Below are 22,227 nucleotides of genomic sequence, written 5' to 3'. Positions count from 1 at the left end.
TCTCTTTGGTGAAGACTTCCATCTTTCAAGGCTTAGTCAAGACTTCCTTAACTCTAATAGGAGGAAGAGTTAACATCTTTTCTTCCATTTACACAAACATCCTGTCAATAGCAATGCTGCAATTCTCTAATAATCTGTTTTTAGTTCTCTTCACTTGAGAACAAGCTCCTTGAAGGAAAAGAAGAGACTTGTACATCCCCATCAGAACTGGGATTTTGTCTGATGTATTTACTGCAGCATGCCCAGTGCCTAGAACACTGCTTGACGCATACTGGGCACTCAATAGCTATTCCCACAGAAAAGGAAGAAAGGGATGTATGTGATCTTTTCTTCAGAGCTCCAACCTTCCTCTTTCGAGTTCAGTAAACATTTGGTTGGTAAAAATAAGGTCCAAATTAAGTTTACGTTAATCTCCAGGGAATCAGCACCTACATTAACTAAAATGTCATGTTTGAACATTTCAACAAGGATCAAAAGGATTTATACTGGCAGCCATGCTACCTTGAATGCTAACCTCCGATTTTTTCCACTACAGCTTTGTGCTTCCTTTCTAAGTGCTGAAGGTGCCTACAGCATTTCTCCAGTTTTCTTTTAAGATCTTGACATTCCTGCTTTGCGTTTTCATTTTCCTGGAAGCAGTGTCCACAGCACGAATCTTTCCTTTCAAGGATCTTTCTCTTATCTGCAAAAATTAAATGGTAGCAAACCTTTATATCAATTTAAGATTAAGAAAAGAGGGAAGGGCCTGACCTGTGGTGGCGCAGTGGATAACGCGTCGACCTGGAAATGCTGAGGTTGCCGGTTCGAAACCCTGGGCTTGCCTGGTCAAGGCACATATGGGAGTTGATGCTTCCAGCTCCTCCCCCCTTCTCTCTCTCTGTCTCTCTCTCTCCCTCTCTCTCTCCTCTCTAAAAATGAATAAAGAAAAAAAAAACAAAGAAAAATAAGAAAAGAGAGAAGGAAGGAAGGAAGAAAGGAAGGAAGGAAGGAAGGAAGGAAGGAAGGAAGGAAGGAAGGAAGGAAGGAAAGAGGGAGGGAGGGAGGGAGGGAGGGAGGGAGGGAGGGAGGGAGGGAGGGAGGGAACCAGATGACATAACTAAAGGCTACACTGTAACTGGAAAATGTATGATGCTTCCTAGAGAGACATGGGTTTAAATTTGTCTCCATTATTTACTGGCTGTGTGACTCAGTCTCTAGACTTACTGCTTTAATATGTAAATTTGAATAAAACCATCTAAGAAAAATAATGCTCAGGCTTTAATATTGAATACCCCCCTAAAAGAATCCTGGGATCTTCAAGAAATGGCTGGCCTCAGTACTGAGACAGGGTATATTTGAAATGAGGATAGAGTATTTTGCTATGGCAGAAAGTAAGAAATTATTAAAAAATACAGGCATGTCATAAGGACCTAGGAATGAGTTTGAAGAGGCTTCCCTAGCTGAATCTGGGACAATATGAACACCAATCAAGTATAGTAATGAATTATATTTTTTAAAATAGAAATTCATGCACCATACCAATAATCTTACCAATAATGGGATGGATGGATAGATTGATGCATGCATGCATGGATAGGTAGGCAAGTTGGGAGGTAGATAGGTAGATAAATGGACAGGCAGACAAACAAACAAATAGATAAATAAATACACAGACAAACTGGAGGGGAGGATTCTTTTTTTTTTTCCTTTTTTTGTATTTTTCTGAAGCTGGAAACGGGGAGAGACAGTCAGACTCCCGCATGCGCCCGACCGGGACCCACCCAGCACGCCCACCAGGGGCGACGCTCTGCCCACCAGGGGGCGATGCTCTGCCCCTCCGGGGTGTCGCTCTGTTGCGACCAGAGCCACTCTAGCGCCTGGGGCAGAGGCCAAGGAGCCATCCCCAGCGCCTGGGCCATCTTTGCTCCAATGGAGCCTCGGCTGTGGGAGGGGAAGAGAGAGACAGAGAGGAAGGAGAGGGGGAGGGGTGGAGAAGCAGATGGGCGCTTCTCCTGTGTGCCCTGGCCGGGAATCGAACCCGGGACTTCTGCATGCCAGGCCGATGCTCCACCACTAAGCCAACCTGCCAGGGCCTGGAGGGGAGGATTCTTGATTATAACAACATGCCAAGTACCAAATGTTAAAAGTGGAGGGAGGTCTGAAGTTGGGAAAAATATAATTTTTCAACCACCATAGTAAAGACTGGATCAGGTTAGTATCATCAGTGATTGCTAAATATAAGGAGAAGAATATTTTCACGATCTTAAAAGTACCTCCCCACAGACTGCTTATTAGTTGCAAGGGGGGGAACACAGCGAAGACACTGGACAGCACCTTAACCAGGCACTCAAGTGACCCTCACCAGTGAAGGACATCGTGCACACCCAGATGTGCTAACAACACCTGTGCAGTGCTCCAGCCAAGAAAACACAACCTGAACCTAATCACGAAGAAACATCAGACAAACCCCAAATCAGGAAAATTCAGGTAAAAGCCTTTGGGGAGGGGATGTGGGACAGAGTGAAGAATGTCTCTCAAAATTGTCAATGCCATAAAAGGCAAAGGGAGGCTGTGGAAATAATCTAGTATTCTAGATGAAAGAAGACTAAAGAGACATGCTGTAAATGTGGTGCCTGACTCCAGCCAGAGTCCTGTACTAGAGGGAAAAAAGTGCTATAAAAGACATTACTGGGGCATCGACAAATTTAGAATGCAAATATTAGGTTGATACAGTATTTTCATCTAGTGTTAAATTTACTATACTAAGTTTATACAAGAAAAATTAATTTTTTAATAAGTTACACACTAGAGGGGGAAGGAAAGCATTCATTTGTTACTCCCCTCAGTCGTGCATTTTTTTGGTTGTTTCCCATGTGTGTCCTGACCAGGGATCGAACCTGCAACCTTGTTGTTTTGGGATGACGCTCTTAACCAACTGAGCTATCTGGCCAGGGCCTCAACCCTGTCTTCTAAAAGCAAAATGAAATCTAGAGGGAGGATACACATTGAATAGGAGTAATGTTACACAACTCCATTTATCTCCGGAGCCACCCTCTAGAACTGTGGTTACAGATGGTACAAAGATCAGTAGGAATCAAATCCCATTACCAGCTTCTGCTGTTTCTTGCAAGGCCAAGGTCTGAGCATGGTGTCCAGAAGTGGGTGCAGGAAAGACGACCAGGACTCCAGGGTCTCCTCTGCCAGTGACACCCATGGCGGGATCCTTAGAGACCTTGGCCATATTTCTCTGAAATATATTATTTTCATAGTTAATGCCCAGTAAAAATCTGCACACAATTCTCTAACAGGCTAATATTAAAATCACAAAAAACAACAACAACAAAAAACACCCAACCTACTAGCTGAAAGAAATCTTGCCTAATCTATCACCAATATTTTTCTTATGGTTAATGTGAATACTCTCATTACTACAAACTCGTCTATTATAGACATATTTTCCAAATCAGAACATTATCTGGCAGAGGTCTGGTGGCTATGAGACAGATAAGAGAAATATATGACTTTAAGATATTTTAATAATTCATGGGACAGACTAGGTGAAATCAAAATTGTTCTTGAAAATCCAGAACATTTTCACTGCAGCAAAAATCAAATTTCATTAGAAACTTCACTACCAATCTTTTGCCTTACATGAATTGGTATTAACAACAGTTAACCCTCTATGGTATGGATCCATGTAACTTTCAAAGTCACATACTAATAATATATTGATATTGTACTAATTTAATTTTTACCACAAGGTGGTATACACATCTTGTTATATAATGTCTTCTTAGTAACCAATAACATTCTTGGTAGCAGTTATCAACTCTAATCTTAGATATCAAAGTAAATAGTTTTGCAAGTTGTCTGCAGATAGAAGCATAGGAACCATCTTGTGCAATTGCATTATTTTTTCTTCTATCGGAGTTTGGTGAACAAGAAAAAGCCTACATAGTAGCTCTTGGTTTGTATATCAGTAAGCTTTCATTTGTTTGCATTTCAACAATAATTTTGTTTTGATTATTTTCATATGATACAGTTTTGTGACTTTCAAGTCACAATGAGCTGACAGGATTCGGTGTATTTGTGATAACACTTGTGTTTTCTTTGCTTTTTAGTTTCATATATCAGAGGCCTAAAATATGAATATAAGAGCATATAAAAGTAAAAGAGCAGTAAGAATAAAAAGCATTAGTGGTAAATAGATCGGAAGATTCTTATTAGAATCTGACTCAACTTCTATAGATAAACAATTAGAAGGGAAGAAGAAAAGGAGACCAGATGCAATACTTCCCATGGGGGACATGAGAAAAGATGAAATAGTACATTGGCCAATTTTTTCGGATAAGAGGGGATGCGGTGAAAAGCTGGGATGCAAAGGGGTTCCAAAAATAAAATGTTTGAAATGCAACATATATCTATGCTTAATGCCAAGCACAACCTGTTTTATGGAATTCCATGCTCAAGCTTTCATACACACAAGTGCAAACGTTGTAAGCTATTGTTACTCCAGTCAGTTACAAAACATATTTGTTATAATAAAATCATTGAAACTGCTGAATTCATTGTTAATTTGTATTTATAGGCTGATATTTGTTGATTTCGCATTAAATGTTCTTGAAGTCATGAGAAAAGTTCGGCCCATAGAGAGTTAAAAAAAAGTTTTTTAAAAACTTTATTATTATTATCTTAAGTGAGAGGAGGGGAGATAGAGTCAGTCTCCCACATGAGCCCTAACCAGGATCCACCCATCAACCCAGTCCTCGAACCAACCGAGCAATCCTCAGCACCTGAGGCCAACACTCAGACCAATCAATGCCTTGTGAGAAAAGGAGAGAGAGAGAAAGGAGAGAGGGAGGGGAAGAGAAGCAGATGGTCACTTCGCACAAGTGCCCTGACCAGGGATCAAACCCCAGACGTCTGCACACTGGGCCAATGCTCTATCCACTGAACCAACCAGCCAGGACCTGTTTGTTTGTTTTTTTAACTTACATAGTATGCCATACATTTCTGAATATTTTATATATGCTGCCATTTTGAACGGAAGGCCAGTTAAATCCTAATGTTAAACAGAGAAACTGAGGCTCACCTAAGTAAAACACTGTGTACAAGGCCATTTCTTTACTAACAGGTACTGCACACTTTCTGCATTGTAGTACCTGTTACAGGCAATACAGCTACTAAGCCAATTAATGGCGAGACATGCTTTTAAAGTAATATATTCAGATGTTGGACCATTGCTAAATCCCAAAGAATGATCTTGAAAGGGCTGTCTTGCTTAGTTACTTAGAACACATTACATAAGCTTATTTCTAGAAGCCTTGATTTTGATTAGGAGAAACTCACTTAACTGACTCAGGAAACCTACCTATAGTACCCAAGAAAAGCTGAGATGAGCAGATAAAGAGAAAAGGCAAATTCTGAGCATTAAAGAGGACATAGATGGGGCTGAGGCCAAAAGGAGTAATAAAAGTGGAGCCCAGAGGCAGTCAGTGTCTCCAGTTTCTACTCAAAACTGGAGGAAAGCTAAGATAAAAAAGGTGGGAAGCAGCACCCTGTTTGTCTTAGCTTTGACTTGATTTTGGTGTTATGAAAAATCAGAATGCACAGATTTAAGTTTGTTTAAAGATTTTTACTCCAATTGATATTTCTCTCTTCTTTTACCCACGAGGGACTGTTATATTAATATATTTTGATCAGGTTTTCATTTCCTTGGACACTTGATTTTTAATTCATTTCATCTTTTCCATTTTAAAATATATTTGGTCATCTAAGTTGTTTTAACAAGACTTGTTTTATATATACACTGATCAGTTTTCCTGTTTTAATTTTCATGAACAGTTCCAAAAGCTATAAATTTAATAAATCATCAATCATACCTCTTCACATGTATGGCACATATATTGCAAATTTATAATCCCTACTTTACCTCACGGTTCTGAAATGAGTTAGCTTGAAAACAGCAAAAGTATTACTCTATGACAAATGCCAGATTAGGCATTTCAAAGCCACCCTTTTCTCAGGAATGGAATCTGATCCCACCCAACTAAAGTAGGAAAAGTCTAAGTTCTTAGCCACATTACGTGATCCCGTCTCCATAGACATGTAAACCACATTAAGTCATACAAATGATCTTATACTGTTTGCACAATGACAGGCCCTATAAAAAGACCCCTGGTTTGATTACAGATTAATGGCAGGAAAAAGGTGTTACATTTTCTTGATTTTCATAGCAGAGATTGCCTTTTCAGGAAAGCAAACTTGAAAGCATATATAATATGATTTTTCCATCACTTCTCATCATTAAAACCTCCTATACGTAATTATTTTAATTATCTATTTCCTAGTGCTTCCAATAGAAGAAAAATGGCATGTTAAATATTGTAGGACATCAAGGTAAAGGTTTCCAATAGCAAACAGAAACAGGTACCCAGGCACAGAGCCTGGGATGAGGTTATCAATCCATGGTGGCAGGGAAAACTATGGCAGAAAATGAAAAACTTCAAGGGTGGCTTTGTAAAATGAGGAGAGAATAAGTCTGATGCTTGACATCTGGAGTACCAATACTTAAAGTGCAGGCAGTACACAACAGCAAGTCAGCTAAAGAACAAGAAGGAATAATCAAGCATGTATTGTAAGAAGAAAAGAAGGAGAGATGAAGCCAAGGAGGAACTTCATGGCCACCAATGTCCAATGTATGGAAATGACTGTTCTGGTTGACTAAATTACCCTCCTCCTCACCCTGTACAGAAACCTCTCCATTGTATTAGCTAAACTTCACTGTCTCCTGCTGAAACAGGCTGAACCTGGCTGAACCAGTCCCTACCTCACTCAGTCTCAAGAAAGAATCAAAACCACAATGAGCTACCCCTTTCATGACCCCTAGGATGGCTACAATCAAAAAGACAGAAAACAGAAATAGGAGCCTCATTCCTGTCCTGAGAACATTGCACTCTGGTGCCACAACAGGCGACCTTCTTCTCTTGGTCGTGATATTCCTCAAGGCCAGAATGGTGCTATGGTGCTATGGTGCTCATGGCAGTTGGCGCACGAGTGGTAGTGTTATCCTGTTTTCACCATGTGGATTGGAGATCAAGAAACCCAGGAGGAGGAGAAAGAGCTAAAAACTTAGAGAAAAAGAGAAAGAAATGAAGACTTGTAGAGTGATGCAGAGATGAGGAATGGAGAGTGTGCAGATAGTGTCTTAAGCCCTCTTTCTTATTTATTGTTGAGGTCTATATTATTGTATCTTTATAATAAATGGTGGCTTTTTTGTTTACATTAAAAAAATTATCTATTTCCACCAAAATTCTCAACAAAGTATTTTAAGCAGTATTCATGGGACATGGTCCCATCTAATTATTCTTAAATTGAAAGCAACAACTAAGTAGTAACATCTTTGAGAAATCAAGAATTAAAAATATCAACTGGAGTGAAACTGGATGGGGTGGACTCCCACGGCTCTAAAATTCTGGGATGCAGGAAGCTCAAGCTGCATCATGCATATCCTACCAAAAGCCAAGCAATGAGACAAAACCCACGGGATATGTTCTTTCTTTTTTCGATGACCAATGATACTATATGACTGTCCGAGGGAGTAAATTACTGGTAGTTATCCCCCTGTAAGGGACTAGACCTCAGATTTTTCCCCAAGTTTATAACTCTTCCCAAGAGGTATTAATAGCAAATGCTCAGTCCTTGCCTTGAAAAATCTTTAATCATGCTCTCTTACTGAAAACTGCCTCATATCTCAACTCTTCTTTCAGACAAACCTTATACTATCGGGAGTTGTTTTTTTTTCTTCCTCTAATTCTAGATGTTGAAATTGGTTGATCAAAATGCCTAGAATATCATTCTGGATTTTTCACACATATCTAATTTCTTTAATCATATGGGAGCAAGACACTTTTACTTTTTCAACTGTTCTACACAAACTAAATGGTGTCAGAAAGTACATATACAACTAGAAGAATACAACTAATTCATTAGACACGCACATAAATGGTACACCAAACACTCAGGATTCGGAGATCTGTGTGAGCAGCCATACCTTTATTTGCTTGTTTCTTCATCAGCATTCTTTATTTTGGTTGACTTTTGTTTTTGTGGGGGTTTTTTGCCTACATGAAATGTAAATTACTAGAGGGCAAGAAATAAGTTTCTAAACTCTTTAGAAGCTCTTAAGAAACCCTTGTTTAATATGATGCATATTTCTTGTAGTAGTAGTGGCCAAAAAAACAAAATAAGAATGAGAGGTATTCAGTTCCTGAAATCTCAGGCCTTTACAGAGAATAGCAATTTTTTTTTTCTTAAAAAAAAAGATGGCTAGGGGCTAGAAGCTCTGCCTCACATTTATGGCACTATGAAGAAGTAATAATTTTTTGGCAGCCCTGGCCGGTTGGCTCAGCGGTAGAGCGTCGGCCTAGCGTGCGGAGGACCCCGGTTCGATTCCCGGCCAGGGCACACAGGAGAAGCGCCCATTTGCTTCTCCACCCCTCCGCCGCGCTTTCCTCTCTGTCTCTCTCTTCCCCTCCCGCAGCCAAGGCTCCATTGGAGCAAAGATGGCCCGGGCACTGGGGATGGCTCTGTGGCCTCTGCCTCAGGTGCTAGAATGGCTCTGGTCGCAACATGGCAACGCCCAGAGTGAGCAGAGCGTCGCCCCCTGGTGGCGTGCCGGGTGGATCCCGGTCGGGCGCATGCGGGAGTCTGTCTGACTGTCTCTCCCTGTTTCCAGCTTCAGAAAAATGAAAAAAAAAAAAAAGTAATAATAATAATAATAATTTTTTGGCAAAAAAAAAAAAAAAGGCAGTTCTTTGGATTTGCTACAAAAAGCTTTTTAACCACAAATCTTACATCCATTAGCCTGACCAGGCAGTAGTGCAGTGGATAGAGTGTTGATCTGGGATACTGAGGACCCAGGTACAAAACCCCAAGGTCACCGGCTTGAGTGCAGGGTCACTGGCTTGAGAGTGGGATCATAGACATGACCCCATGGTTGCTGGCTTGGGTCCAGAGGTCACTGGCTTGAAGCCCAGGGTCGCTGACTTGAAGCCCAAGGTCGCTGGCTTGATTGAGCAAGGGGTCACTGGCTCAGCTGGAGATATGAGAAGCAATCCATGAACAACTAAGGAGCTGCAACTACAAGTTGATGCTTATCATCTATCTCCTTTCCTGCCTGTCACTGTCTCTGGCTCTCCCTCTCTCTGTGGCTTAAAAAAAAAAAGTCTTACATTATTAAACTGCAAAATGAAAGAAAAAAAAAAACCATGCAACTTCTACAATCATCCCTCATATTTAATAGCTCTTTTCACTTCTCAGGAACATACCTTTTCCAGTTTGGGGGTGGTGTTTTCTGTAAGTAGGGAGAGTATGTCTTGAAGTGCTTTCTGAATGCAGGCCTTTAGTTTTTCAAAATATCGCACAGACACCCATTTTGAAGAACAAGCCGATACAAGTTCTGAAAGGTGCTTACTCTCTGAACGACTGACACGCTCCCTTTGGGTGTCCTCTAAGAGAAATTCCAGGACAGTCAGAATGTCTTCCTCATACTGACAGATTTCCATCTGCATCCGTCTGGCTTCCTGCACGGCCCACTCTCTGCGACTCTGGTCCAGACATGTCTGTAACTCCATCTCCTTCTGCAGGAGCAGTTCAGTTTTCTGTTTCACAAAGTCTTCTTTAGCTGCTGCAAGCACCTCATTAATTTTATTTCGATGCTCATCGAGAAACTGGCGGTAATCTTGCTCATTTTGCTCTTGAATTCTACGAATTTCTTCCTGCTTTTCTTTGTTCCATTCACTCTGGGCCTTGGCCAGCTCAGCCCTGACCACCACAGGGACCTCCTCATCCTTCAATTCTAGCTCCCTCTGGAGAGCATGAATCTTCTCCTCCAGCTCCTTGGCAGGGAGGACATTTGTCTTCGTATCTTCAAGCTCGTGTTTCCATTTCTCTTTAGCTTCGGAGACAGCAAACAGTATCTAAAGGACATAAAATGTACATTAAATGTGTTAGATTTTCCCATTAATAAAAAAAAATTATACTAAAATCACTCTCTGGGTTTACTTCTGAACTTAATAAGACATTTAAATTCAAATTTAAGGAGAAGCAGGGAATTTAGATAAGATATTATTCCTAAAATATTCTTACATTAAACTTAAGGATCTTTTCCTTCATTTCAGATCACCTAACATTTTCTCATATGTTATTTAAGAACCAAAATACCAGTTTCTTGATGAAGAACCAGAAGTTTAAACTGACCAAAAACAGGTATATGTAATTATAGTCTATGATTACTCAAAACTACAATAATTTTAGAAAAATTATCCATTTTTTATACAGATGCAGTCTCATATTTTATCTAAGTCCCCAAAACCAATTAGGTCTCTTTTATGGGAAGCAAAAGCAGCCTCACAAAGAGATTTTACTACTATTTAGGAATATAACACATACCTACATAGTTACTTGCTGACACACAGAATTGTGTTCCAGTGCAATTTTAGTGGTTAGAAAAGTTCATAAATAACAATAGCAAACTGAAAAGGTCTTTTTTTCTCCTTAATCTAATTGTCTTTTTTTTTTCTTTAACAGAATAGAAATAGTAGGCCATAAAAAAAATATGAGTATGTAAGCAAAAAGTAATAGGGAATCACAACACCTGGGCTCTCGTCCCATCCTGTACAGTGTGGTGCTTATCGGAGGAGGATCTGGAGACGAACTGCTGTGGGATCCCAGGAACAACAGCTTTGGGACATCAGGCCCCATTCCTTAACTTCTTTGAACCTCAGTTTCCTCATCAATTAAATGGGGATAATTACCATGCCCACCTCACAGAGTTATTTTAGGATTGCATGACAAGGAAGTAATCCATTCAAAGCACTTAGCCCGAGTGTGGCAATAATGTTATGTAGTTATTATTACTTTTGGCTTCTTGGCCTTAGAAAATTCAATCTTTTTAGCATTTAGTTTCTTCATCTATATAATGAGCAAACTGAATAATGACCTTGAGTCCCTTTTATTTCTAATATTTCCTAACTGAATCCAAAGAAGTTATTAGAATACATCGTTGTCCTGGCTGGTTGGCTCAATGCTAGAGTGTCGGCCTGGCATGTGGAAATCCAGGTTTGATTCCCAGCCAGGGCACACAGGAGACGCGCCCATCTGCTTCTCCACCCTTCCCCCTCTCCTTTCTCTTCATCTCTCTCTTCCCCTCCCGCAGCCAAGGCTCCATTGGAGCAAAGTTGGCCCGGGCGCTGGGGATGGCTCCATGGCCTCCGCCTCAAGCGCTGGAATGGCTCTGGTTGCAACAGAGCGACGCCCCAAGATGGGCAGAGCATCATCCCCTGGTGGGCTTGCCTGGTGGATCTCAGTCATGTACATGAGAGAGTCTGTCTCTCTGCCTCCCCACTTCTCACTTCAGAAAAATACCAAAAAAAAAAAAACCACACAAAAAACCAACAGCGTTGAAAGAAGAGTTAGGCATCTCCTAAAGGTTGGCCTAGTGCTATTAAAACTATATATATGTTCTGAATGTTGAGATAGGGTATCTTCTTACTAAATTTTCTATTATATGATTATAGCAAACACAGGCTCTGGCTAGGTGGCTCAGGGAATAAAGTATTGTCTAGGCACACTGAAGTCACTGGTTTGATCCCTGGTCAGGGCACATACAAGAAGCAACCAATGAATGTACAACTAAATGGAACAACTAAGTAGAACAATGATTCGATGCCTCTCTTTCTCTCTCTATCAATGGAAAAATTAATTATAGCAAACATCACCTATAAAATTTATAAATACATGTTATAAGCCTTTATTTACTAGTATGTCCTCCTAAATAGCTGCACATAATAAAAAATCCACTAAGATGAGCTTTACAGAGGAATGTACAGTAAAATTCTTTTGCTAACAGCAGAATAATTCAGCAGTGTATGAAGCATGTTTAAAGAATGCTTTAGAGAAAACAGGTCATGTTGCGATGGAAGCCTGAAAATCACTCCCAGATGATGGGTGGAGGTGGTGGGTCCCACAGAATTTGGATAGCTGCCCCGATCTCACGAAAAGTACATACCCTCTCACATAAAAAATTTTTTTAATTCCTTTTTTTTAACTATTTTTTTTAATTTTTATTTTATTTATTCATTTCTTAGAGAGGAAAGAGAGAGGGAGAGAGAGATACAGAGAGAGAGAGAGAGAGGGAGAGAGAGAGGAGAGACAGAGAGAGAGAAGGGGGAGGAGCTGGAAGCATCAACTCCCATATGTGCCTTGACCAGGCAAACCCAGGGTTTCAAACCGGCAACCTCAGCATTTCTAGGTCGACGCTTTATCCACTGCGCCACCACAGGTAAGGCTCACATGAAATTTTATAAGGAGAATCTCACTGCATTAACTGACTCAGTGGTTCCCAACTTTGCTGCACACTGGCTTCACCTGAGCAGCTTTTAAAAATCTTGATGCCCAGGCCACACCCCGTACCAGTTAAAACATAAAGTCTGAAAATGGGAACCAGGCAAGAGTATTTTTTAAAGATCCTTCGGTTTTTCCAATATGCAGCAAAGTTTATTGGAACCGCCAATCCAACCTGACTACTTCTGGACTCTGGAAGTTGGATTTAAATTTCTACAGACTTGATGATCACTCTAATCTTGCAAGAGCTTTCCAGCCAATGCTATGAAACCAGACCTTGCTGACTTCCTTCGGTTTCAGGGTAAATGCTCAACATGTGCACATGTTTCATGGCTGGAAAATTATCTAGAACAGTATGACTCCCACTCACATGTAGTCCAAAGACCAGCTGTGTCACGTCATCTGGGAGCCTGTTACAAACGCAGATCCTCAGGACTTGCTCCAGACCCATCCAATCAGAATTTCCAGGAGTAAAGCCCAGGAATCTGCTTTAACAAACCTTCCAGGTGATTCTCGTGCCTGCTCAAGTTTGAGAGGAATACTTGGTCCTCTCGTTTCTATACAGTATTTCTGCATTTACATACATCCAGGCCTTCTTAAGGAATCATCACTTGCCTGTTTTTTATATTTCACCCAACTTTATTCTTCTTACTGACATCTCTGAGACACACAGGCATATCATCATATTATTTCCTCTTTCTCCCTCCTAAATTTCCTTTTGAACTATTTCAACATACTAAAAAGTATTTAATAAACACTCAGGAAATGGTACATAACTTAAAAATACATCAAAATAGATTTTTATTTATGTTGAATAAGATTATGACTACATGTGAATCATTTATATTGTCCGTTATGCATATTATTTTCCAAAATGGTTATGACATTGGGGAAGAAGTGTACGCTTGATACTGCAATCCGTTATGTTTGTGTATTAAAATTAAGATAGCATTTGTACAGATAGTACAAAATGGTATCTTAAGTTTGATTTAGTCTGCATGTCTCCAATCTGATAGGTATGAATGGTTTTCTATTGTTTTTTTTTCCTGTTTGGAATTCTCATAAAGATTATTTGTTCATATCTTTGGCACACTTATTAACAGATGCTTGTTTTTCTGATCATATATTAGCATTAATGTTTCTTATATTAGATTCATTTATTTTCCTTGTTTTTATCATCCTCTTTTATTTTTTATTACAAAAAAATGTTTTAAATGTTTGCATAAGGCCCTGGCCGGTTGGCTCAGCGGTAGAGCGTCGGCCTAGCGTGCGGAGGACCCGGGTTCGATTCCCGGCCAGGGCACACAGGAGAAGCGCCCATTTGCTTCTCCACCCCTCTGTCGAGCTTTCCTCTCTGTCTCTCTCTTCCCCTCCCGCAGCCAAGGCTCCATTGGAGCAAAGATGGCCCGGGTGCTGGGGATGGCTCTGTGGCCTCTGCCCCAGGCGCTAAAGTGGCTCTGGTCGCAACATGGCGACACCCAGGATGGGCAGAGCATCGCCCCCTGGTGGGCAGAGCGTCACCCCTAGTGGGCATGCCAGGTGGATCCCGGTCGGGCGCATGCGAGAGTCTGTCTGACTGTCTCTCCCTGTTTCCAGCTTCAGAAAAATGAAAAAAAAACAAAATGTTTGCATATATTTTTATCCTATTACTTTATCTTTGCCACTGTGTCTGTTGCCTCAAAATTCATTATGATACAGATCTGAAATGTCTTAGTTTTTAAAAATAATTCTTTAATCAACCTAGATTTTACTGTGATGCAGAGTGTGGGTAAAATTTATTTTTCTAAAGTGTTACCTAGCTATCATAACAATATGTTATAATATTATTTGTCTTTTTGTTGTTTTGAAATAATCTAGTGAGTCTTTATTCATAGTTAGGATTAACTCTGAAGTCTGTATTTTACTGAGTGAAAAAGAATTATTTTTCTTCTTTTCCAAGTGAGAGGAGGGGAGATACAGAGACAGACTTCCACACACATGCACCCTGACCAGGATCCACCCAGCCATCCCCATCTGGGGCCATGCTTGCAACCAAGCTATTTTTAGCACCTGAGGCAGACGCTCCACAGAGCCATCTTCAATGCCCAGGTTGATGTGCTCAAACCAATTGAGCCATGGCTGCAGTAGGAGAAAAGAGAGAGAGAGAGAGAGAGAGAGAGAGAGAGAATGGGGAGGGGGAGAAGTGGCGAAGCAGATGGTTGCTTTTCCTGTGTATCCTGACTGGGAATTAAACCTGGAACATCCACAGGCCGGGCCAAAGCTCTACCACTGAGCTAAGCAGCCAAAGCCAAAACAATTTTTTATATTTGTGACTTTACACTGTCTGAATTGTTGCTTTTCAGTATATTCTGTGTAGAGCTTGACTAGTACTTCTTTCCTAGAACATTTAAAAAAATCTTTAGTCCTTTTATTTTTCAAGTAAACTTTAGAACCTTTGTGTCAAATTTCAAAATTATGTTCAGTTTAATGGCAGTTTTTCAGGGAGAGAGAATGTATTTTAGGATCTTGAAATTCACATAAGCAAAACTCCCTGAAAAACTTGATGACAAAGAGAACAGGTACCACTAGCCAGCTTCTGAACTAACTAACATTTAACATGCACTGTCATATTTAATCCTTCAACAGCTCTGTGAGTCGGCACCACACCCAGGACTGCGATGAAAGAAGAGGGCAGGAGAGAGGCCTCCTGAAGCTTCTTCCAGGAGCGTTCTTACCCGTTTGGCCACAGAGACTTCTTGTTGTTCTTCCCACTTCTTCTGTTCTGCTCTTACATGGGCTTTATACTCTGCAAGCTCAGGCAGCTCCTCCAGCCATCGATGACGAGCATTTTGCACGGCTATTTCCACCTGTGGAGTATTGCAAGACAAAAGAGGTAAAGGAAGGAATAAAATCCCAAAAGGATCCCATTTGCAAATAGCAATGAGGATGTCATGTGCATTTTACATGGCATTGTACTACACCACAATTATAACTGACTTCAAATACCTCACCCTATCCCAAACAATAAATTCTAATCCTTCTATTCTAACTTTCCCATACTGTCCCATACAAATGCCACAGTGGGAAGAGAAAATGTATGAATGACTGATGGTCAGTACTATTTTAGAAAGTGTTACACAGAGTACCAACTGCCATTTCCCTATTTATCTTGAGAAAAAGGAGAAGGCATGCAGGAGGGCTGCTTGGTGCCAGCTGCTGTCCAGTCAGTGCACTGCCACCTCCTCAGTCCTGACACCCTACATCCCTCTCTCTCTCTCTCTCTCTCTCTCTCACACACACACACACACACACACTAACTCACACACACGCATACAAGCAGGCAAGCACCAATATAGTTTAGAGCCTTACAGCAAATTTTCCTACTGTCAAGAATGAGTCTGTGACTAAAGAATAAGAGTAATATACCAATATCAATGCAGGCAAAAATTGAAGATGTGAAGAATTATAAGGGTAATCTGCTTGTAAATCTGGTAGAAGTTTCATAAGATCATTTAGTAAATAAGCATTCCTATTCTTTTGCTTTGAATACACAGAGATACACACATACAAATATTCCTACATACACAAAAAGTACAACTGTTGTAAGAGGCTGGATTTCTCACTAAAATGTTAAATACATTTACAGGTAAATTCCAAAGAGTTAAAAATATGGGGAAAAGATAAAACCTCTATAGAAATTTATATTCCTTAAAAAGTTATTATAAACAATTTCCTTCCTACTATACTATGCTATTTGTTTTTCTTCATAAGATCTGTAATTTTGTGAATACCAAAGCTGAATCCTTAAACACGTCTCTTTGTTTACAGAACATTTTCTCACTCTGTTCAAGTCTTACAGGAAACATTTCAGAAAATTGTTTTTTAATTGATTGAAGAAGATACCCTTGATACCAATACATATATTTTTTTGCCTGTCTTTCCAGACTTTAAGGATGCCATGTAAAATCATGGAGAACAATTTAACAAATTAAACAAAATTTCAAGTATTTAGCAGAAGCTGAATATATTTTTTAAATGTTACTTTAGGTTACCATAACTTAATAAGTAATAGCTCTAAATAATAAGTACACAAATAATATTATATTACATACAGTTCCAGAAACCAATAAGGACTAGAAATCTTATCAGATGGTCTGTGATGTCAAAACTATGTTCAAAATGCTACTCAGACTTTCAGGCATTACCCGTCTTGTCATCCTGTTCTCTCATGTGGAGATAATACAGTACTCCAGGCAACGTGCTAGATGCTAGTGTCACTGCTTTGCCAGCCAGTGGAACGTGTGCTACAGTAGTCTTGTTTAAAAAAAGTGTTTTATAGTTTTGTTTCCTCTTTTTTTTTCTTTTTTGAGAGAGCGCGAGAGAGACAGGAAGGGAAAGGGTGAAAAGCATCAACTTGCAGTTGCTTTTACTTCAGTTGTGCTTGATTGCTTCTTGTCCCTGCCTGGACTGGGACAAGCCAGTGTCCCCTTGCTCAAGAAAGTGACCTTGGGCTTTTCGTGCCAGTCACTTTGGGGCTCAAGCTGGTGAGCTTTGGGATCGTGTGGATGATTCCCCCATTCAAGCCAGGGACCCTGTGCTGATGAGCCTGCGCTCAGAGCCAGCGACCTCAGGGTTTCAAACCGGTGACCTCAGCGTTCTGGGTCAACGCTTTATCCACTGCATAACCACCAGTCAGGCTAAAAATGTCTTATGTAAAGGTAACCGAAGACCAAAAAATTTGAGAAATACCGTAATTGATAATATAAACAAAGAACTCACCTTCATTCTGTTAACACAGATCTATACTTTTCTCAGCATGACATTTCTTGGAAACTAAGTGACAAGTTAAAAGTGAGCTGGCTTTTTGAGTGTGTCCAAGGGGAGGCGACACTGCTTTGTGACCAAAAATGGAATTTATAGAACAAATCCCATGTAAGAACCATGCTTGCAGATTCAACACAACGCAAATATGGTCAAATGCACTGCTCATAAAAATCAGGGACTATTTCAAAATGAATACTCAAGTACTTTCAGTTTTTTGTATAGTGCATTTTCACCAATGAAATAAAAGTTGGTTTTGCATCTCATTTGCATAATCAAACAACTTCCTTTGACTTGTTCGCTTTTCTGATATTCTTGTTTAATAAAACAGAATCAAATGCTTCTCTAATTGCTTCATATTCACTTTGAAATATCCCATTATTTTTGTGAGCAGTGTACCTTATTTGCTTTAAGCTTGTTTATTCCTTACTTCTTTAGTGGAATATATTCTATACAGTTGGACATGAAAGAGTAAAAATTGAAACATGTTTAATTCAGCTGTAAACCCACCATCTTTAACCTCAGGAATCAAGCTCAGAGTGGCCTCAGAGAATCATACATTTCGTTTTTTCCTTATTTTTTTTCTTTAGAAAATTAATTTTAACAGGGTGACAATGATCAATAAGTGTACATAGATTTCAGGCAAACATCACTCCACCATTTGAATAGTCAATTATGTTGTATATCCATCACATAAATGACCCTATGACATCATTTCTTATGGCTGAGTAGTATTCCCTTGTATATATGTACCACAATTTCTTTATCCAATCCTCTATCGAGGGACACTTGGTTGTTTCCATGTCTTGGCCACTGTGAATAATGCTGCTATGAACATGGGGCTGCATGTGTCTTTACCTACCAATGTTTTCAAGTTTAGGGAGTAGATACCCAGTAGAGGGATTGCTGGGTCAGATGGTAGTTCTATTCTTAATTTTTTGAGAAACCACCATACTTTCTTCCATACTGGATGTACTAATTCCCACCAGCAGTGAATGAGGGTTCCTTCTTCTCCACAGCCGCTCCAACTCTTCTTATTACCTGTCTTGTTGACAATAGCTAATCTAACAGGTGTGAGGTGGTATCTCATTGTAGTTTTGATTTGCATTTCTCGAATAGCTAGTGAGGATGAGCATTTTTCATATATCTGTTGGCCATTTGTATGTCTTCTTGGGAGTAGTGGCTGTTCATATCCTCTCCCCATTTTTTTTTTGCTTGTTTTTTGCTGAGCTGTGTGAGTTCTTTGTCTATTTTGGATATTAACCCCTTTTCAGAGCTGTTGTTTGCAAATATCATCTTCCATTTGGTTGGCTGTCTATTTGTTTTGTTGTCAGTTTCTTTTGCTGAACAGAAGCTTTTTAGTTTGATATAGTCCCATTCATTTATTTTTGCCTTTGAATCCTACTTGATCATGATGTATTATTTTTTAATATGTTGTATTTGATTTGCTATCATTTTGTATAGGATTTTTGCATCTGTATTCATTAGATATTGGTCTGTAGTTTTCTTTTGTGTGTTGTCCTTGCCAGGTTTTGGTATCAGTGCTATGTTGACCTCACAAAATATGTTAGGGAGTATTGCTTCTTATTCTATTTTTTGGAAGACTTTGAGAAGGATAGAAACCAACATAGCATGAATGTTGGTTTCTATCCTATGAATGTTTGGTAGAATTCACTAGTGTAGCTGTCTGGCCCCTGACTCTTATTTTTGGAGAGGTTTTTTTTTTTACAGAGACAGAGAGAGTGATAGATAGGGACAGACAGACAGGAACAGAGAGAGATGAGAAGCATCAATCATCAGTATTTCGTTAGGACACCTTAGTTGTTCATTGACTGATTTCTCATATGTGCCTTGACCATGGGCCTTCAGCAGACCGAGTAACCCCTTGCTCCAGCCAGCGACCTTGGGTCAAGCTGGTGAGCTTTTCACTCAAGCCAGATGAGCCCGTGCTCAAGCTGGCGACCTTGGGGTCTCAAACCTGGGTCTTCCGCATCCCAGTCCGACACTCTATCCACTGCACCACCGCCTGGTCAGGCTGGAGAGGTTTTTTATAGTTGTTTCTATTTCCTCCCTGCTTATGGGTCTATTTAAGCTTTCAACTTCTTCGTAACTCAGTCTAGGAAGATTGTATAGTTTTAGGAATTTATCCATTTCTTCTAGATTGTTGAATTTGGTGCCATATAATTTTTCATAGTATTCTACAATAATCCTTTGTATATCTATTACGTCTGTGGTAATTTCTCTTTCATTTCAGATTTTGTTTATATGAGCCCTTTCTCATTTTCTTTAGTGAGTCTAGCCAGGGGTCTATCAATTTTATTGATTTTTTTCAAAAACCAGCACTTTGTTGTATTAATTTTTTCCCTAGATCCTTAAGACATGATGTTAAGCTATTTATTTGGGATCTTTTTTGTTTCTTGATGCAAGCCTGTAATGATATAAACTTCCTCCTATTACTGCTTTCCCTGCATCCTAGAAATTTTGATATGTCATACTGTCATCTCTGTTAGTCTGTATATATCTTTAGATCTCTGCTTTTATTTCTTCTTCGATCCAGTCATTTTTAGAAGTATGTTGTTTAATTTCCACATTTTTGTGGGTTTCTTTACTTCTTTCTAATTTTAAAGCCTTATCTTCATCAGAGAACATGCTTGGTATAATCTCAATCTTCTTGAATTACTTGATGTTAGTTTTCTGACCCAACATATAATCTATTCTTGAGAATGTTTCATGTATACTGGAAAAAAATAAATAGTTTGAAGTCCTGGGATGAAATGCCCTGTAAATGTCTATTATGTCCATTTGGTCTAGTATGTCGCTTAAGGCCAATATTTCTTTATTAATTTTCTGTTTGGATGACTAATCTAGGGCTGTCAATGGTGTATTGAGATCTCCAAGTATAAATATGTTTTTGTCTGTTTCTATTTTTAGACACTAGTAGCTGTCTTATATATTTTGGTGCTCCCTGATTCAGTGCGACTATATTAAGAAGTGTTATGTCTTCTTAATACAATGTCCCCTTTATCATTATAAAATGACCATCTTTGTCTTTGGTTACCTTTGTTGTCTTGAAGTCACCATTGTCAAAGCATACATTTTGTAAACTGAAAGAATATATAGAAACATTAAGGGGCAACAGTTTCATAAAAGAAACATAATGAAGAAAATTTTAGGAACCACATAAAAGTTCTCTACCTTGGAATGCAGAGTATAAAGTTATGAACAATTTTAATGGTAGCATTTTATTGGCTTTTGTTAACAGACAGGCAGTTCAAGTAATTTTACTAAAACAAACCTATTACCTGTTTGGCGATGTTTTCACAATATTTGAGTTCCAGTTCAACCTCAAGTTTCTTCAAGTCCCCCTTCATTGCTATTTCTTTTTCCTGCTCTGAATCTTGCAGGATCTTTCGCTTCTGTTCTTCGATCATGACTGCCATCTCTTTCTGGGAAGTAACATCAATGATAGTTACTTGCTCAGTTTGGCTGCAGCAGTCCGAGGTCTTCTTTTTCATTGCCTTTATAGTTTGATCCAGCTTAGACTGCCACTCCTTTTCAAGCTGTTGGGCAAGTTCTCCTTTCATCTGTTTTCAAAAGAAAAATCATGAGAAAAATTTTCAAATAATTATTAGTAAAAACTGGAATAGCTAGCCAAGAAAGCAACCACAGCTGAATTTGAAAACCATTTAGACATTGTTGTAATAATGACATGAGGTTTAGTCAGTCAGTGGAAATATATTCTCAAGTAAATCCTGAAAATCATTCTTTAACCTTATGTATGTGACCCAATCACATGGGAGATTTAAATATGCTATATAAGGTCAGGCTACCTTACTCTCAAGATTCAACCTGAGTTCTGGCCACTGGTTCAGTGGTAGAGTGTAGGCCTGGCACATAGACATCCTGGGATTGATTCCTGGTCAGGGTACACAGCAGAAACAACCATCTGCTTCCCCACCTCTCACCCTCTCCCTTCTCTCTATCTCTCTTTCCTTCCTGCAGCCATGGCTCAGTTGGAGCAAGTTGGCCCCCAATGCTGAGGATGGCTCCATGGCCTTGCCTCAGGCATTAAAATGACTTAGGTGCCAAGCAACAGGGCAACGGTCCCAGATGGGCAGAGCATCGTCCGGTAGGGGGCTTGCCAGGTGGATCCTGGCTGGGGCACATGCAGGAATCTGTCTCTCTCTTCCTCCCCACTTCTCACTTGAGGATAAAAGAAAAGAAAAAGATGCAATCTGCTAGGGGCTTTGGCATAGCCAATACAAACATGGTATGATAAGAAGAAAGAAAAAAGGAGAGGTGAGGAGAGGAGGGAAGGGGAGGAAATGGGGGGGGGAACTTTTGAACTAATACATTTTTCCATCAACACAAGGCTTTCCCAGAACACACACTCAGTATGACTAACTAATGAACCTAATTTTACTCATGAGAATACACTAAAATCTTTTTTTTTTTTTTTTTTTGCTTTGAGGAGGTTTTGTTGTTTTTTTTTTAATTTTTCTGAAGCTGGAAATGGGGAGACAGTCAGACAGACTCCCGCATGCGCCCGACCGGGATCCACCCGGCACGCCCACCAGGGGCGACGCTCTGCCCACCAGGGGGCGATGCTCTGCCCCTCCGGGGCGTCGCTCTGTGCGACCAGAGCCACTCTAGCGCCTGGGGCAGAGGCCAAGGAACTATCCCCAGCGCCCGGGCCATCTTTGCTCCAATGGAGCCTTGGCTGTGGGAGGGGAAGAGAGAGACAGAGAGGAAGGAGGGGGGAGTGAAGAAGCAAATGGGCGCTTCTCCTATGTGCCCCTGGCCGGGAATCGAACCCGGGTCCCCCGCACGCCAGGCCGACGCTCTACCGCTGAGCCAACCGGCCAGGGCCTTGAATTGGGTTTAAGAAGCAAGAGGGGGAGTAAATTTTTAAAAAATAAAATTGGTGTAAGTTACTAATAGACCAATTCTGAGAAGTATAATGAGTGATTATGCACTCGGCTATGAAATGTTATATTCTTGTTCAGGAAGAACTCTCTCTCAATAGTTAATATCACATTTTTT

The 22,227-nt window shown here is 40.0% G+C and overlaps 1 protein-coding gene across 1 annotated transcript in view; it reads right to left on the bottom strand.

The window, feature by feature from the left end:
- The window catches only part of CEP152 (centrosomal protein 152), a 112,275-nt gene that overhangs the window by 10,813 nt on the left and 79,235 nt on the right, over positions 1-22,227 (bottom strand). The window contains exons 18-22 of the mRNA XM_066344297.1: positions 20,487-20,768; positions 15,099-15,230; positions 9,309-9,959; positions 3,088-3,226; positions 515-682 (exon numbers count right to left, since the gene is read on the bottom strand). Of these exons, the coding sequence (XP_066200394.1) occupies positions 515-682; positions 3,088-3,226; positions 9,309-9,959; positions 15,099-15,230; positions 20,487-20,768 (1,372 nt within the window). The remainder of the gene's footprint in view (positions 1-514; positions 683-3,087; positions 3,227-9,308; positions 9,960-15,098; positions 15,231-20,486; positions 20,769-22,227) is intronic.

Source organism: Saccopteryx leptura, chromosome 6 (genome assembly GCF_036850995.1).
Source record: "Saccopteryx leptura isolate mSacLep1 chromosome 6, mSacLep1_pri_phased_curated, whole genome shotgun sequence".
Taxonomy (NCBI): domain Eukaryota; kingdom Metazoa; phylum Chordata; class Mammalia; order Chiroptera; family Emballonuridae; genus Saccopteryx; species Saccopteryx leptura.
The sequence above is the reverse complement of the archived record's forward strand: the minus strand, read 5'-3'. Positions and strand labels throughout refer to the sequence as shown.